This window comes from Myotis lucifugus, unplaced genomic scaffold (genome assembly GCF_000147115.1).
Source record: "Myotis lucifugus unplaced genomic scaffold, Myoluc2.0 scaffold_3447, whole genome shotgun sequence".
In the NCBI taxonomy this organism is placed as follows: domain Eukaryota; kingdom Metazoa; phylum Chordata; class Mammalia; order Chiroptera; family Vespertilionidae; genus Myotis; species Myotis lucifugus.
The window spans coordinates 1-15,544 of NW_005874495.1; the positions used below are offsets into that span (position 1 = coordinate 1).

At 38.1% G+C, this 15,544-nt stretch overlaps 1 protein-coding gene across 1 annotated transcript; it reads right to left on the minus strand.

Moving 5' to 3' along the window:
- Positions 1–4,761: 4,761 nt before the first annotated feature.
- LOC102424924 (anterior gradient protein 3) lies at positions 4,762–13,117 on the minus strand (the record flags this gene model as incomplete). The annotated part of the gene is made up of 6 exons (XM_006108766.3): positions 4,762–4,826; positions 6,306–6,389; positions 6,733–6,796; positions 7,039–7,115; positions 7,632–7,684; positions 13,054–13,117. Coding segments are annotated over 6 exons (392 nt in total), but the record flags the coding sequence as incomplete, so codon positions are not given.
- Between the last annotated feature and the right edge of the window lie 2,427 nt (positions 13,118–15,544).

The window sequence follows — 15,544 nt, forward strand, 5'->3', positions numbered from 1 at the left end:
GGGGCATTTGTGAATTCTTCATGCTTAGGATCTAGCGCAAGGAATGAAGTGGATACATAAGTCGTGTTTTGTTAGTATGACAGTCGGTTGGACTGTCCACAGTAGCTGAGAGAGAAAGAGATCTTCATTCGTGGAGAGGGTGATGGCACAAAGGGACGCTCTAAAGGTATTTGTCTGTGACAGGAAGTCCTCATTTTAATTGACAAAGACATTTTGCGGGCACTTGACCTTAGACTTGCTTGCTCTCCCTACTTAGCAATAAGCTGATAGAACGCGGGAGATGAATCTGTAGTGGAGCCCAGTGTCATTGCTTCTTCAAGAAGCCCTCTAGAGGACAAACATCGCAGGATGATCATCACACCCGATGGAGTGTCTCCCCAAAGGGCTCGCCTCTGCAACCGTTCTTCTTTGGGAAGACTCTAATACAAAATGAAGACAGAAAGATGACAAATGACTACTTATATGTTAGAGTTTGAAAGCTTTGAAACAAATGACCAAGGAATTTTAATGAAGGTTTTAGACTGTCATTAACATGTATGAACCAAGAAACATGATTGTCTCCGACGCCTGGGGTGATCTGTACAGGTTATTTGTCAAATCTAGTCATGAAAGCAATCAAGCTGCCCCTGCTCTTTTGGGGCACAGGGATTTACTCTGCCATGCTTGTTAGGATACCAAAGAGTTCTATGATGCGTGTATATCAAATTCTTCGCACCCCTTAGGATTAATACAGTGAGAAGAGAGTGACTTCAAAGTGGTACCAGGGGCAGATTTTTAGGTAAACAGGTGGTTTTAAGAGGTCGTTGAAAGAACACTTATGGTAAGAATCTGGAACCTCTAAAACAGTGGTTCTCAACCTTCATAATGCTGCGACCCTTTAATACAGATCCTCATGTTGTGGTGACCCCCAACCATAAAATTATTTTTGTTGCTACTTCATAACTGTAATTTTGCTACTGTTATGAATCATAATGTAAATATCTGATATGCAGGATGTATTTTCATTGTTACAAATTGAACATAATTAAAGCATAATGATTAATCACAAAAACAATATGTAATTATATATGTGTTTTCTGATGGTCTTAGGTGACCCCTGTGAAAGGGTCGTTCGACCCCCAAAGGGGTCGTGACCCACAGGTTGAGAACCGCTGCTCTAAAACTTTGACATCTCTAGCTTCCCATCATGAAACATGGAAATACAGGTGACAATATTGATCACGAGTATCTTATGGGAGACAGCAAAAGCTGCTAATGTAGGGATTTGCCTAGGTAGGGAGAGACCTTGGTAGTGGTTAATGTCAAGATGATACTGTGTAACTCGGGGAGAGATTTTAGGAACATGAAAAAGTACAGTGTCTTCTTAAAAATTGACCTCTGGGAACAGTGCATTACACGATAAGTGAGAAGAATGGGTCAAGATGACAATGTGTAACCTGGGAAGAGATTTTGAGAACATGCCAAAGGTACAGTGTCTTCTTTAAAATTGTCCTCTGGGTACAGTGCATGATAGAGTAAGAAGAACAGGTCATTTAGATCAGGAATTTTAATGAGGGGGTGTGTTGAGACTATTGGAATTACACTATTCTGTTCCTCCTCTCCTGGCCCCCAAGATTCTCAAGTTGAGCATCAAAGTTACCCTAAGTCACCAAAAGCCAATGGAACCTTGTCCTTTGGTCTGTTGGGGGTGGAGGCTCCAAGCTGAGAATGGCAGCAGTGTCTACAATTTTCCTATAAAATGTTACTTGAAATCAGTGAGAACTGTTCTTTTTAAAAGGATATACTGTTCTTCTTTTATAAAGGATATACTCTGAATATTTTCAGTTGTTGCACATTAGTTTTGGTTCAATCTTAGGGTTTGACAACCTGCAACTCTAAAGCAGAATATTATGGTGGTGAAGTGTGCTGACTTGGGATTTGAGTACTGGCTCCCTAATTAGCTGTGACCTTTATTTAAAAAAAAAGTTATAGAACACCTTCAGGACTCAACTAACGCATTGGTGAAATGAGAATAACAGTGTTTCACATTTGTGATGGTATTAATGAGATAATCCAGGCAAGGACCTCAGCACAGTGACCAGAACATAGAAAGCGTTCAACTTATGTTTGCTTTAATAATAACTAAAAGGACAAAATATAAGAATCAGCTCTTTCTCTGGGAATGACTTTTGCTTTTGAATTAAGAACCACAGCATTGGCTTTAGGTATTTCATAAACCCGACTAAATGAACTTAATTTATAAAACTCTTTGACTACTGAACTAGCATGTAATTGGGCAGAAATTTGTTTGGAGGGTAGAACTGGAACCTGACAAACTTATTGTGAGACGTGATTCTTCCGTTCTAGCAGGGCTTCTTTTAAAGTGTGTGATGGGGAGTGTTGGTGTTCCCTTACCCATGGAAATCATGCAAATTGGGGGAAGGAGGGAAAAGCATTTGCATTGGTTTCCTAGAGCTGTCATAACGAAATACCACACACAGGGAGACTTAACAACAGAAGTTTATTGCCTCATAGTTTCAGAGGCTAGAAGTCTCAGGTCAAGGTGATGCCAAGACTGGTTTCTTCTTGGGCTGTGAGGGAGAATCTGTTCCATGCCTCTCACCAACCTTCTGGTGGTCCCATGGCTTCCCTTGCCTGGCCCAGATCTCTGCCTTCGTCTCCGTAAGACGTTCTCTTTGAGTGCAAGTCTCTGTGTCTAAGATCCCTTTTTTCATGAGGACACCAGTCATATCAGATCTTACTCTAATATGACCTCATCTTAACATAATTAATTCTATCTTCAACGACTCTATTTCCAAGCAAGGTCATATTCTGAGGTGCAGGGGGTTTAGTACATAGGCCTATGAAGATTTGGGGGGGGGCAGGTTGCATAAAATTTAAATTGTAACAGTGTCTTGTCCTGGAAATAATGCTAATATACTTCCATAGTTTACAGTAATCGGTATTGAAAAAAATCCAGTTGCATGGTTACAAAGTTGTAGACAGTGGATTTGTTTCATCTGTTATGAAATGATGTTTACAAACTAGAATTCATAAAGTTAATCACTGAAAACACTAGGGGAGTTACACATCCAATGGCATCCTACTGTGGATGCTTGCTCAAAATTCACAGTTTGTTCAGTGAGCTCTTGTGTGTGTGTGTGTGTGTGTGTGTGTGTGTGTGTGTATGTGAGAGAGAGAGAGAGAGACTAATGTAACTAACCAAATAATTTTGTATATGTATATTAAATATTAGCCTATATGATCATATGATCATATCTACAACTAAATTGTATACAATAATATAATTATACAATAACATATAATTATATGTATATTAAAATACAAAGGCACATACATTTTTATGATAAAGAAGAATAAATTTATCATTTAGTAACATTTTTATGTACACTAATTGAGGAAAAATAGTGAACATTTTATTTTAGTTATTAGTTCTTAAAAGAGCAACTGACCTTTTCTTACTTCACAGCAAATGACCACTGACATTTTCTGCCTCTGCATTACTATTGCAACAATGGAATCAGCTGTATTACTTTAGTCATCATACTTTAAATCATCAAGTTAGAGAATGCCAACGCACTTGGGTGTCTTAGCATTCATTAAAAACATCAACTTTCAGACTTTGGTCTAAAATTTAAAAAATTAAATATAAGATATTTAATATTCTTTTCCACATGGCTATCTAGCACTGATATCTAGTTATTGGTCAAGTAGCCTCCTCATATTCAAATAAGTCAGATAATAAATCGGCTTAAAATGAATGGAATAGTGATAAAAATAAAACCTGGAAAAACTTTTTTTTCCCTCTGAATCATGAAACATTGAAATTAATAAAAAAAATCTATATCATATACATTGTATTTTTACACATCTATCTCATATTAAAGTGCACGTTTATATCTCAAAATAATTAAATTTTTTTCAGTGCAATCAAATCCTATAGGTTGGGAAAATTTTGGTCTATCTCAAACATTCTCTCACCTCTGAGAATTACTCCCAGCTGATTCTGGGAAGATTTTCCGTAAAAAATTAGGAATTTAAAGGAATAGAAGACATGGTACTGATCCTCCAGAACTTCCTGTGAAGAATGGAATTGGCAGTTGTGTGTTTGATAATTTCAGAAGGGATGTAATCCTCTCCTGCTAGTTACCTGGGAAACATTTTCAGTCTTCTAGAGGCAGTTGGTACACTTTTCTTAAAATTATTAAAAGTATTAAATATCCACCCAATAATTAAGGAAAACACATTGTTAAAATTTTAAAGTATATTTTAAATTTATTATTAGTTTTTAAATTTAAGGTAAGAATAGAAGTAAAAGGTTAACTCTGATATATGCTGTTAAAAGTTCAAATGGTAAGTGCACAGAAGTGTCTTCATTTGCTCTGGCAGCGTGCACATTCCTTATGATTTATGCCGGCAGGTTCAGTACAGTGGGGGAGCAGAATTAAGATTAGATCACATGGTGGAGGGGTAGGGAGGCGAGGAAATAAAGACAACCAGTGTATGTAGGTATCTCTTCTGGAGGCCCTTTCTCTACCCTAACCTAACTCCCAGTTCGTGGCCAGCTTCCTTTGCAGACAGAAGTCAAGCTGCTACTACATTGTTATGCTCAGGTTGTGACCTTTATTGAAATATAACTTTGCCTTCATAAGAATATACCAAGCATGTTAAAAATCTAAATGGTAACATTACAGAGTCCATATAGTTGCACATTTAGTATTAGTGAGTTCACCAGAAGGTCGTCTTCATGACATTTGACCTCTTTGAGGTAATCTCTTATAACTCTGATTGAATAAGTTTCAATGCTTTCTTCATGTTTTCTATCACTGCAATAAAAACATATTATTCTGTTAGTAAATGAAAATACCAGATATTATACTCTTTTAACCCCTGAAATCTAAAATTGGCCCATTTAAATTAATGGCTATGAAAATGTGGGAATTTATTTACAACATTAAAGAATATTATGCCTTCATGGACCTCATTTGAACTCCTGACATCCAATATAGTTCCTTTTCTCACACCACACACACACACACACACACACACACACACACACACAAACACACACACTATGCTAAAGGTGTATATTTATATTTAGGGATTATACCATTCAGATAGGGTTAATCGACTTTCTTTATGTTAAACAGTTTTATAAGAGGTTTTGAGAGAGTGTCTATTTTTTAAATTAATCATTTTGGATTTGACCTGCATAGTTGTCTTATCCTATCTAATAGAAGCCTAATAAGAAGCCAGTGTCTGGTTGTCTGGTCGACCGTTCAACCAATCAAAGCATAATATGCTAATGATATGCTAAGGCCACTCAACTGCTCACTATGATGTGCACTGACCACCAAGGGGCAGACGCTCTGACCAGTAGGTTAGCTTGCTCTTGGGGTCCTGCCAATCAGGACTGAGTGAGACGGGCCCGACATGCCCTGGAGCCCTCCCGCGGGACCTCCCCGGCTGGCCAACCTCCTGGGTCTTGATTGTGCACTGGTGGGGAACCTCGGCCTGGCCTGCACCCTCTCGCAATCCGGGACCCTTCGGGGGATGTCAGAGAGCTGGTTTCAGCCTGATCCACAGGCCAAGCCAAGGGACCCCACTGGTGCACCAATTCATGCACTGGGCCTCTAGTTAAACATAATTAATAATGAATGTTGCAAATATTAGATTAAAATCCCAAAACAGACTGTATCTCCTTGCTTACTGGCATTAAAGGGAGAGAAAAAGATTTAATTATTACCACTGTGAGGAAATCATTTATGATTGCTGGCTTTCTTAAAGTTGAATTTTAATGTGTATTCTATTCTTTTTAGTGGTCTCCAAATTAGTGATTGTGGAAATTATTACACATCCCTGTTAAAAAAGAGATTCTGAGGTGCCTAGCAATTCTGATTTTGATGGGAGATAAGGGTTTGCATTGTTTAAAATGTATATTTTTATTGATTTCAGAGAGGAAGGGAGGGGGAGAGAAGATAGAAAGGTCAATGATGAGAGAGAATCACTGATTGGCTGCCTCCTGCATGCTCCCACTGCGGGTCAAGCCCACAATCCAAGCATGTGCCCTGACTGGGAATTGAATCAAACCACGACCTCCTGGTTCATAGGTTGTCCCTTAATCACTGAGCCATACTGGTCGTGCAAGGATTTGCAGTTTTAAACACTACCACCACCATAACCCAATGATTCTGATTTGTTGATGGTACTGTTTGTGGGGAAGCACTGATGTAGGGCATCGTTGACCTTTCTAACAACCAAGTGTCAGCTAGTGCCACTGTTCAAGATAATCTGTGAATGCTTACATATCGGTAAATCCTGTGGTTCATATGTGTACAGTCTATTAGAGTATCTTCCAGTTATATCAGCTCTGACTGTTAAAGAAGGATCTGCAAAGAAAAAAAATAATTCACTAATGCATTATCTAAATGTTTTATTAAAAATCATTCTTGCCTCTTAATCTAAAACAAATAAATGTTAAATTTATGATGAATTAACATGATTTTTTCCATTTTAGTGTGTCATAGTTTTCTGTCAATACAGTTTGGGGAACTTTACTGAAAGTATATGGGGCTATTGATTTAATAGATGCAGTGAATTTCAATTATAGAACTAACAAGAGCTATTATTTACTGGGTTAGACATGACTTCCCTTGAACTAGCATTTAAAAATAAATAAAATAAGAATGCTATTGATTTTGTAAACCTGATGGAATGAGATTATACACATACCCACAAACATGATCCTAGGCACATATTGCCCATCTGGTGATAAATTTTTATCTGTGGTCTCATGCTAGGAAGAAAAGAAAAAATAATTGGTATTGGATTGCATTGTTTTTGACAGTTGTTTTTGAAAATATTTTATGTGAACAAGGTTTTCATTAAATTGTATATTTTGGCCTTTTCAAGTTCATATAATCTTTTATACCTACCAATTTTTTATACCTCTTTTTGTCTCAAAAATAGATTTTTAAAAAGGGATTTAAGCTTTCCATTGAATTGTGATATTAAGAAAACATTGTAGAGGTCAAGTACCATGAGATTCAGCATGATGAAATTATTCTGAGCCATTTCTTGTATTTCTTCATTTTGGGCAAACACTTTTTTGAGTTCTGTTGGGGAAAACATAATGAACACCAGTCAGCTTTAAAGATAAAGACTCCTTCAATATAAATAACATAGCAAAGTCAAACTAGTATTTTCTACTTGTTTGTATTTATATCTTGGATGTAAACAGTTTATTAGCCTATTACCATTTTGTCTCTCAGTGAGAAGCAATGATGGACAGAGTATGCCAATGAAGATATCAGAGTATAATCCAATCAATGAAGCCACCAATTTTATAATTTCATGTAACTCATTGGTGCAAATAGCAAGTTTTTCCACCCCCTCTTTTTTTTTTTGGTGGGAGGAAGAGGGAAATAAAATTCTGAAGAACATATACACATATTCAATAGATTGCTAACAATCATTGTAGTCTTTAAGCACTGAGTAAAATGGTGATATAGCAGTTGTCTTTTTCTTTTTTTTTAAATGGGATTGTCTGAGCGCTGTCTTAACAATTTTTTACCAGGTCACTTTTTCTAGTTCTCTTAGAAATATAATACAATCTGAGGAGCTGAAATTACCTTGGCAGTATTGACAATCCTCCAAGTGATGAATGACCATCAATGGCTTGTTACTAAACAGAAAGAGTGTGGAGTTGAGTCAGGTGACTAACTCTGAGTCAGCATGTACATTGAAATTAGATTTAAAGTTTTCACACTTTCAACAAGATTTAGAGTAAAAATCTGATGGACACAGCATAGCAATGTAGTCTGCAGTAGTGTTACCCAGTACCTGGCCCCAGAACTTTAGCATCACCAGGTAGCTCAATAGAAGTGGAAATTCTCAGGCTCCCTCCCAGGCTCACTCAGGATCTCTGGGGTGGGGTCCAGGAACCTGTAGCTTAAAAAGCTTACCAGCAGATTGCTATGTACACTGTAGTAGTTATAATAATAAAAATCAATTCTGTCTCCAGAGATGAAAGGATATAATAAACAAGATATTAATTTCCAATGAACATCTGGTGTAAGAGTTCAGGAGAGTCAAAGTTTTTATTTCACTTTTTAAAAAAAATTTCACCAAAATGCTATTAATATTTGACTATTTTCACATCCTGTCATTCTTTCAACAACTCACAGTTTACAAACAATCTCAGTGAGAGTTCCCTCTCTATACATTTTTCGGTTTCATTTTGGCTTTAACTCTCTAAGAAAAAGTTTTTGTGGTAGCTAGTTGACTTTCCTGCTTGTTAGAGTTAGAAAGAAATTAGAATATTAACTATTATGAAGGAGAAAGGAATTATGATTTAGATATATAGGATGTTTTTTTAAATGTTTCTTTAATTTTGAGAGGATGCTGGGTACAAAAAGAGATAGACCCTAAATTTTTTAAAAACAACAGAGATAATCATGTGACATACTTGTCATTGAGTAACCCTATTTTTAACTTTGTCTCAAAAGTGTTAAATAGCAAACTTTGAATTGTTATTTTATTTAATCCTCAAACTTGAACTATAAGTATATTTTAGGTAAGAATAAATCCTATAACACACCTTTAAGATTTATGACATGGATATAAAGCTAGCATTTGCCAACTGCAAACTTACTGATGAAAAAGCAGACTAGAAATCCGATTAATCAAATATTATTCCTGCTCTCTAGGAAAACTAACCCTTAGAATATTTATTGACAGTTTTTGAGAGGCAAGTATAGAACTTGATCCTAGTAAGCATCAAGTGGTAATCTTTCTACTAGATAACTCTTGGTCTGGTTGAGCCTAGGTAGGTACACTGTCCTGAGACAGAAGGGTTTAGCGGCCCGAGTCATTCCAATTTCTTCCCAGCACCTGCTCAGCGGGTGACAACAGGGACAGATAATGTAGGGAAAGGCATTGACATAACTCCTGGAAAACTAATTTTTGCATCAGATTTCTGGGCAATTGGAGTCCAAGGAAAAATTGATCAAGACCAACAGAAATTTGTGTTAACAGTTCAGCTATGAATAGGTTGTTTAGGCATCCAAAGCAAGACACTCTTTCCTTTCAGGAAAAGCAGAGAAGTAATTCTGGCAGACACTGAAGTAGGAACAGTCTAAAATAAGGGCTCTTTTCGGCAGAGACAAATCATATATATTTGAGGTTTTGCAGGCTGTGGTGTCTTATTTGCAGCTCTCCAACTCTGCCATTATTGAACAAAATCAGCCATGGACAATATGTAACAAAATGAGTGTGGCTGTATTACAGTAAACCTTAATTTATAGATCCTTAAATTTGAGTATAATGTAACTATCACATGTCCAAAATACTGGTCTTTCTTTCTTTGCTTCTTTCTTTCTTCCTCTCTCTCTCTCTCTCTCTCTCTCTCTCTCTCTCTCTCTCTCTCTCTCTCTCCCCTCCCTCCCTCCCTCTTTCCTTCCTTTCTTCCAATAAATAAAGCCTTATATTTTTTTAAAAAAAATGTATATCGATTTCTGAGAGGAAGGGAGAGGGAGAGAGATAGAAACATCAATGATGAGAATTATTGATCTGTTGCCTCCTGCATGCTTCCACTGGGGATTGAGCCTGCAACCCAGGCATGTGCCCTGACCAAGAATCAAACTATGATGCGCAACCACTGAGCCACACCAGCCAGGCTACATACTAGTTTTCTTTTGGTTCAAACTTTTTAAAATGTAGAAATCATTGTTAGTTCATAGATCAAATAAAAATAGGTGGTCCCTGGTCTAATAATCTCACGACTAGCCCACCAGAATATGAGAAACGAGTTAAGAGAAAGAGTAAACGTTTTTGAATGCTGTACTTGCAAGATTCTGTAAAACCAGTCTGCCAAGCCCAGTTTATCAGCATCATTTGGAGAATGATCTTTTAAAATTCTAACTGTTTTTTCTTTTAAAACGGGTTACAAATCCAAATAGTTTAAAATCCAAAAGGTAAAAAGGTAAAAATTTTTCCTCCCACTCCTGCCTTCCAGAAGTGAACAATGTTACCATTTCTTATGTGTCCTTCTATGTACCTGAATATGTGTATGTGTGTACATGTATGTGTCCATGCTTATGAATATGAATAAGCATACATATGTGTTTATGTACATGCATATATTTCTGTAAATGTATGTTTATGCAAATGAATATATCATTATTGAATATATTGAGTATGTTCACATGCATGCCCATATGTATGTATATATTTCTTTCTTTTAAAAATATACAAATACGAGTGCACTATACATATGTATTTGCATTTTGCTTTGTTATCATAATGGTACCTCCTGCGTAGCATTACCTGTGCTTCAGGATATGGATATTCTTTAGTTTAATTAGTTCATTGAAGATAGATATTTAAATTGCTTCCAATTTTTTTGTGTTTAGATTATCTCCAAACAAAAACACTGCTTTGGTGATGTTATTTAAGATTTTACATATAGGTAGGTAAATTTCCAGAAGTTGAATTTCTAGGTCAAAGAGTATGTGCATTTATAATTTTGATACAGTATATGCTTTCCATAGAGGGAATAGGGTGAGGCAAGAAAAGCCTTAGGGTGCAAAAGTTAAGTGTTTTATTTTGGCTTCTAAGGACCCTCTCTTACCTCACCCTTCTACCAGCCCTTCCCTACTCCACGAATTTAAAGAGTTAGTATTTTGCGATACTATCTCCTAGTACCTTAATAGCTTCATTTTTATAATGAAACTAGAGGCCCAGTGCATGAAATTGTGCGGGTAGGGTCCCTAGGCCTAGCCTGCAATCATGGCCATCTTCTGCCGGTTCGCCAGTCCCCAGGCTGAACGCCGCATCTGCTGCCGGGTCGGGTAGGTTGCAGGCAAGCCCTGCAGCTTCCATCAGTGCCACAAGCCCCAGCAGTAGCAGTAGCAGCAGCAGCAGCAGCAGCAGCAGCAGCAGCAGCAGCAGCGGCAGCAGGGGCAACAGCAGTGGCGGCAGTGGCAGCAGCAGCAGCAGCAGCAGCAGCCGCATGAGCGGCCCCCAGCGGGCAGCATGTTCCATAAGCGGCTGGCCCGGCCCAGGCACATGGAGGTGAAGTCGCCGGTGCCTGCTTTCCCACTGGCCTGAGCCCCTGAGCAGCCGGGGATGAGCTGGGGAATCCCAAGGGCCTGACAGCCAGCCCGGTCCTCCTGCCACCCACCCCGGTTCCCCTGTTCACCATCGCTGACCAATCGGAGCCTGCGGGCTGGGGGGAGGGACCAAGAAGTCAGCCATTCTGCCAGCTTGCCAGTCCCCAGTCCCACCCTGCTGCCACCCACCGCTTCCCCGTGGTTCCCCTTCGCCTGTGGGCGGGGGTAGTGGGGTGGAGGAGGTCGGGGAGGGGAGGGACTGAGAGGTGGTCAGTGCACCTCATGGCGAATGGTTGAGCGGTCATTCTGGTCATTACACTTATGGTCCCTGGCCTTTTATTATATAGGATCTTTGTAATGTATTATGATGAAATTTGACTTATGAATCCAAATTGATTTATTTTTCCCAGATGACTACTAACTCCTCTCTAACATTACTTTATTTTACATATTTTATCTCCCCTACCTCAATTTTAAATGCTAGTTTATTGTGTAAACATTTTTCTGTAATATCCAGTTTTATTTTCATAATCTTAATTTTGATTTATTTACCAATATTTTATTGTTTTATTATAACTTTGCCAAATGTTTCATATCAATTAAGGACTAATTGTGGTGATTAAAGACATCCTTGTCTTATTCAGATTTCAGTGGGACACTTCTTTTTAAAAAAATTAATTAAATTTTTTGGGTGACATTGGTTAATAATATATAAGTTTCAGGGATACAGTTCTATAGTACATCATCTGTGTATTGTATATTTGTTTTTCCAGTAAGCATGATGTGGATTTTTTTGCTGGGTTGAATATTTCCTTGTTAGGATAAATGAAAATAAATTAATATTGTTAAATAATTTTTCTAAAAAAATTCAAACCTGGAGTTCGCATTCTATTAAATGCCTTTCAGCATTTATGGAGGTAGGGAGATACTTATATGATTTGTCTCCTTATAAATATTAAATATTATTTAAATTAATAGATTTCTTAATCTTGAATCTGCCTAGTATTCTCAGACTATATTTCACTTAATCAGGGTTTATTCTTTAAATGTTCTGCTGGCTACTCATTGCTAATATGTTGTTTGTTTGTTATATTCCTTTTTGGAAATGATTATTTTGTAGACTTCTTTATTTTGCAATATTTTGTTCAGTGTTGAGACAGCCTTTTACTCAATTCTAATTTGGAACCTTTCCTTCTTTTTAAAAGAGTATTAGAATAGAATGTTCTTCAGATATTTGATAAATTCCCAGGGTGCTTTAAAAAAAATACAAGTTTCTTAGCTCCATCCCCAAAGATTTAGTAAGTCTGTAAGAATAAAAATCATGTCACTCTTGGTCATTGAGCATACAACAGTGCCTGGCACATAGCTGTGGCCACTCAGTACATATTTGACTGATTGATCATGAATATGGATTTTAAAGAAAATGATCTGAATTGTTCTGATCAGACAGTCCTGGGAACTGCTATTCTAAACCAGTTTTCTGTTAAAGCTTGTATAATGCCTACTGATGGATATTGTTCTTTTATATAAGTTATATTCAAAAGCTTGCTTGTCCAGTTAAGAAATTAATACAGCCCTGGCCAGTGTGGCTCAGTTGGTTGGGTATTGTCCCAGGCACCATAAGGTTGCCAGTTCAATTCCTGGTTAGGGCACATGCCCAGGTTGTGGGCTCAATCTCTGGTAGGGGGTGTGCGGGAGGCTCTCGCATAAATGTTTCTCTCTCTCCCTCCCCCTCTAAATATCAATAAAAATATTTTAAAAAGAAATTAAAATAAAGTATTTAGAGCTTTTGTTTGTAAAAAACATTGTAATGGCAACTTTCAGTTGCACAATAGTAGAGCAAATGCATGTGATATCTTTTCAAAAGTGAACTTGCAAGGTTTTGGCTCTTTTGTGAGAGGTATCTATATGGTCTGTCAAAATTAACTGAGAGGTGTTTTACCTTTTTTGAATATGGAAGAGACCTTCTTCATAAGTCTGTACCCAAGTGATGTCATCTCCCCATCCTAGAATAGAAGAGAAATCAATGCATTAATTCAGGACCACAGAGGAGCTCTGAAGTAGGCATGTGACAAGCAGATATCTATCTACAGATACTAGTAAGCTACCAAGCACTTGCCTGATATATGGTATAGAGGATGTCTCTCTATATAAAAGCCTAAGAGACTGTTACGACGAACAACCGGAACGACTGGTTGACCAATCGCTATGATGTGCACTGACCACCAGGGGGCAGGCGCTCAATGCAGAAGCTGCCCCCTGGTGGTCAGTGCACTCCCACAGCCAACTTCCATCGGCTGGCCAACCACCTGCAGTCCCTCCCCCCTGGCCAGCCAACCTCTTGCGGTCCGTCCCCCCTCCCCTCCCCTGTGCACAAATTCGTGCACTGGGCCTCTAGTATAATTATAATTAGATATGAAGAGGTGGTATCCTTCCAGATCATAGAGCTGAGATTTTGTGATTGTGTTTCCACCCTTAAGGTCCATGGCCTAGAACCCAGTAAGTTCTCAATAAATGCTATTATTAGTGATGATTGAAAGGCCATCTCTGGACTATGCAAAACCTCTGGTTTCAGAATGAACAGCAGGAAATAACAGTTAATCTTTGTACACTTTGTAAGTCTAGTAGGAATACCTTTGAACAATACCATACAGTGCCCTTGTATTTTGAGCGCCAAGAAATGCTGACCCCTTCTAAGTCCTTAAACATCGTGAAAATGGAAAAAGGAATTCCAAATTTTTGCTTTGAATTTTGATTCAGAAAAAATTCTGGTGTTTCATGTTTGAGACACACAATAAAACACAGGTGTTCTGGAAGCACCCAGAAGAGTGAAGGCCAGAGAAACAGAAAGCAATGAGTAGAGAGAGACCCACTAGCTTTTAAAAAAGTGATACAGGTAGTTGGGAATGTGTATTAGAGATTAAAGAATAAGATCATTGAGGAGTAGAACACACAAAAAACATTCAGAAATACTACAGGGTATTTTCAGAAAGTGTCTTGGTTTATGGATAAGAAAGATTGAATCAACTTGAAAATAGAAATATTTCTAGTCTAATTTAGACCCAGATTTTCTTGTATGTTTCCCATGTTCTCAGACTGCAGTTTCTGGTTTTAATACCATGGCTACAAGATGGCCAAAAATTATGAAGCAGAATTATAAAGTAAGATAAACACATTTCCATGATTTTTGCTTGTTGGTTTGTTTTTGCTTTGTCTGCTTTTTGGTAACAACTGTATTAAAATATAATTCACATGAAAATACAATTTATCCATTGAAAGTGCACCTTTTTTTCTGGTATATACACAGAGTTGTGCAACCATCACCATAATCAATTCTAGAACATTTTCATAGCTTCAAATAAAACCCCTGTACCCTTTAGCTATCACCCCCTCATCCCTCCTTCTCCCCCAGCCCTAAAAAATACCTAATCTACTTTATGTCTCTATACATTTCTTATTCTTGATATTTCATATAAATGGAATCATACAATATGTAGTCTTGTGACTGGATGTTTTTACTTAATATAATGTTTTCAAGGTTCATCTGTGTTGTGTCATGTATTAGCACTTCATTCCTTTATACGGCCAAATATTATTCCATTGTATGGATATACCACATTTTATTTATCCATTCATCAGTTGCGGGACACTGGGGTTGTTTCTACTTTTTACCTTTTATGAATAATGCTGCTGTGAACATTAGTATAAAGCTTTTGTATGGACATATTTTTATCTTGGGCTATCTACTTAGGAGTAGCATTGCTGGGTCACATGGTATCTACAGTTGAGGAACTGTCAGATTTTTATTCAAATGATTGCACTATTTTGTACTCTTACTAGTAATGTTATTGGTTTGTTTTTGCCTGATTTTAGTATCTTAACATTGGAAGACATATTATATTGGTTTAATACCCCTTCTATCTGTGATAATCCTGAAAGATTTTCTTTATAGCTTTGCTCAAATCTATGTAGTAACTTCACACCATATTTTGCACTAAAGAAGAGTTATTCAGAAACAGCCAGTGGGACTCGGATCCTATTTAATTTTTCTATTGTCAGTCCCAATAGGGAGTGACCCTCACTGCCACAGCAGTGCTCACCAGTCGTGAACACCCTCCCGAGGGGAGGGGCCTGTGGGATCGGGCCAAAACCGGATCTCTGACATCCCCCGAGGGGGTCCCAGATTTCGAGAGGGTGCAGGCTAGGCCGAGGGGCCCCACTGGTGCATGATTGGGGCTGGAGAGGGACCGTGGGATGACTCCTGGGCACGTCCGGCCCCATCTCGCTCAGTCCCGATCGGGCCGGACCCCAGCAGCAAGCTAACCTACTGGTTGGAGCGTCTGCCCCTTGGTGGTCAGTGCACGTCACAGCGAGTGGTGAGCGGCCTTAGCATATCATTAGCATATTATGCTGGATTGGTTGGACAGTCGACT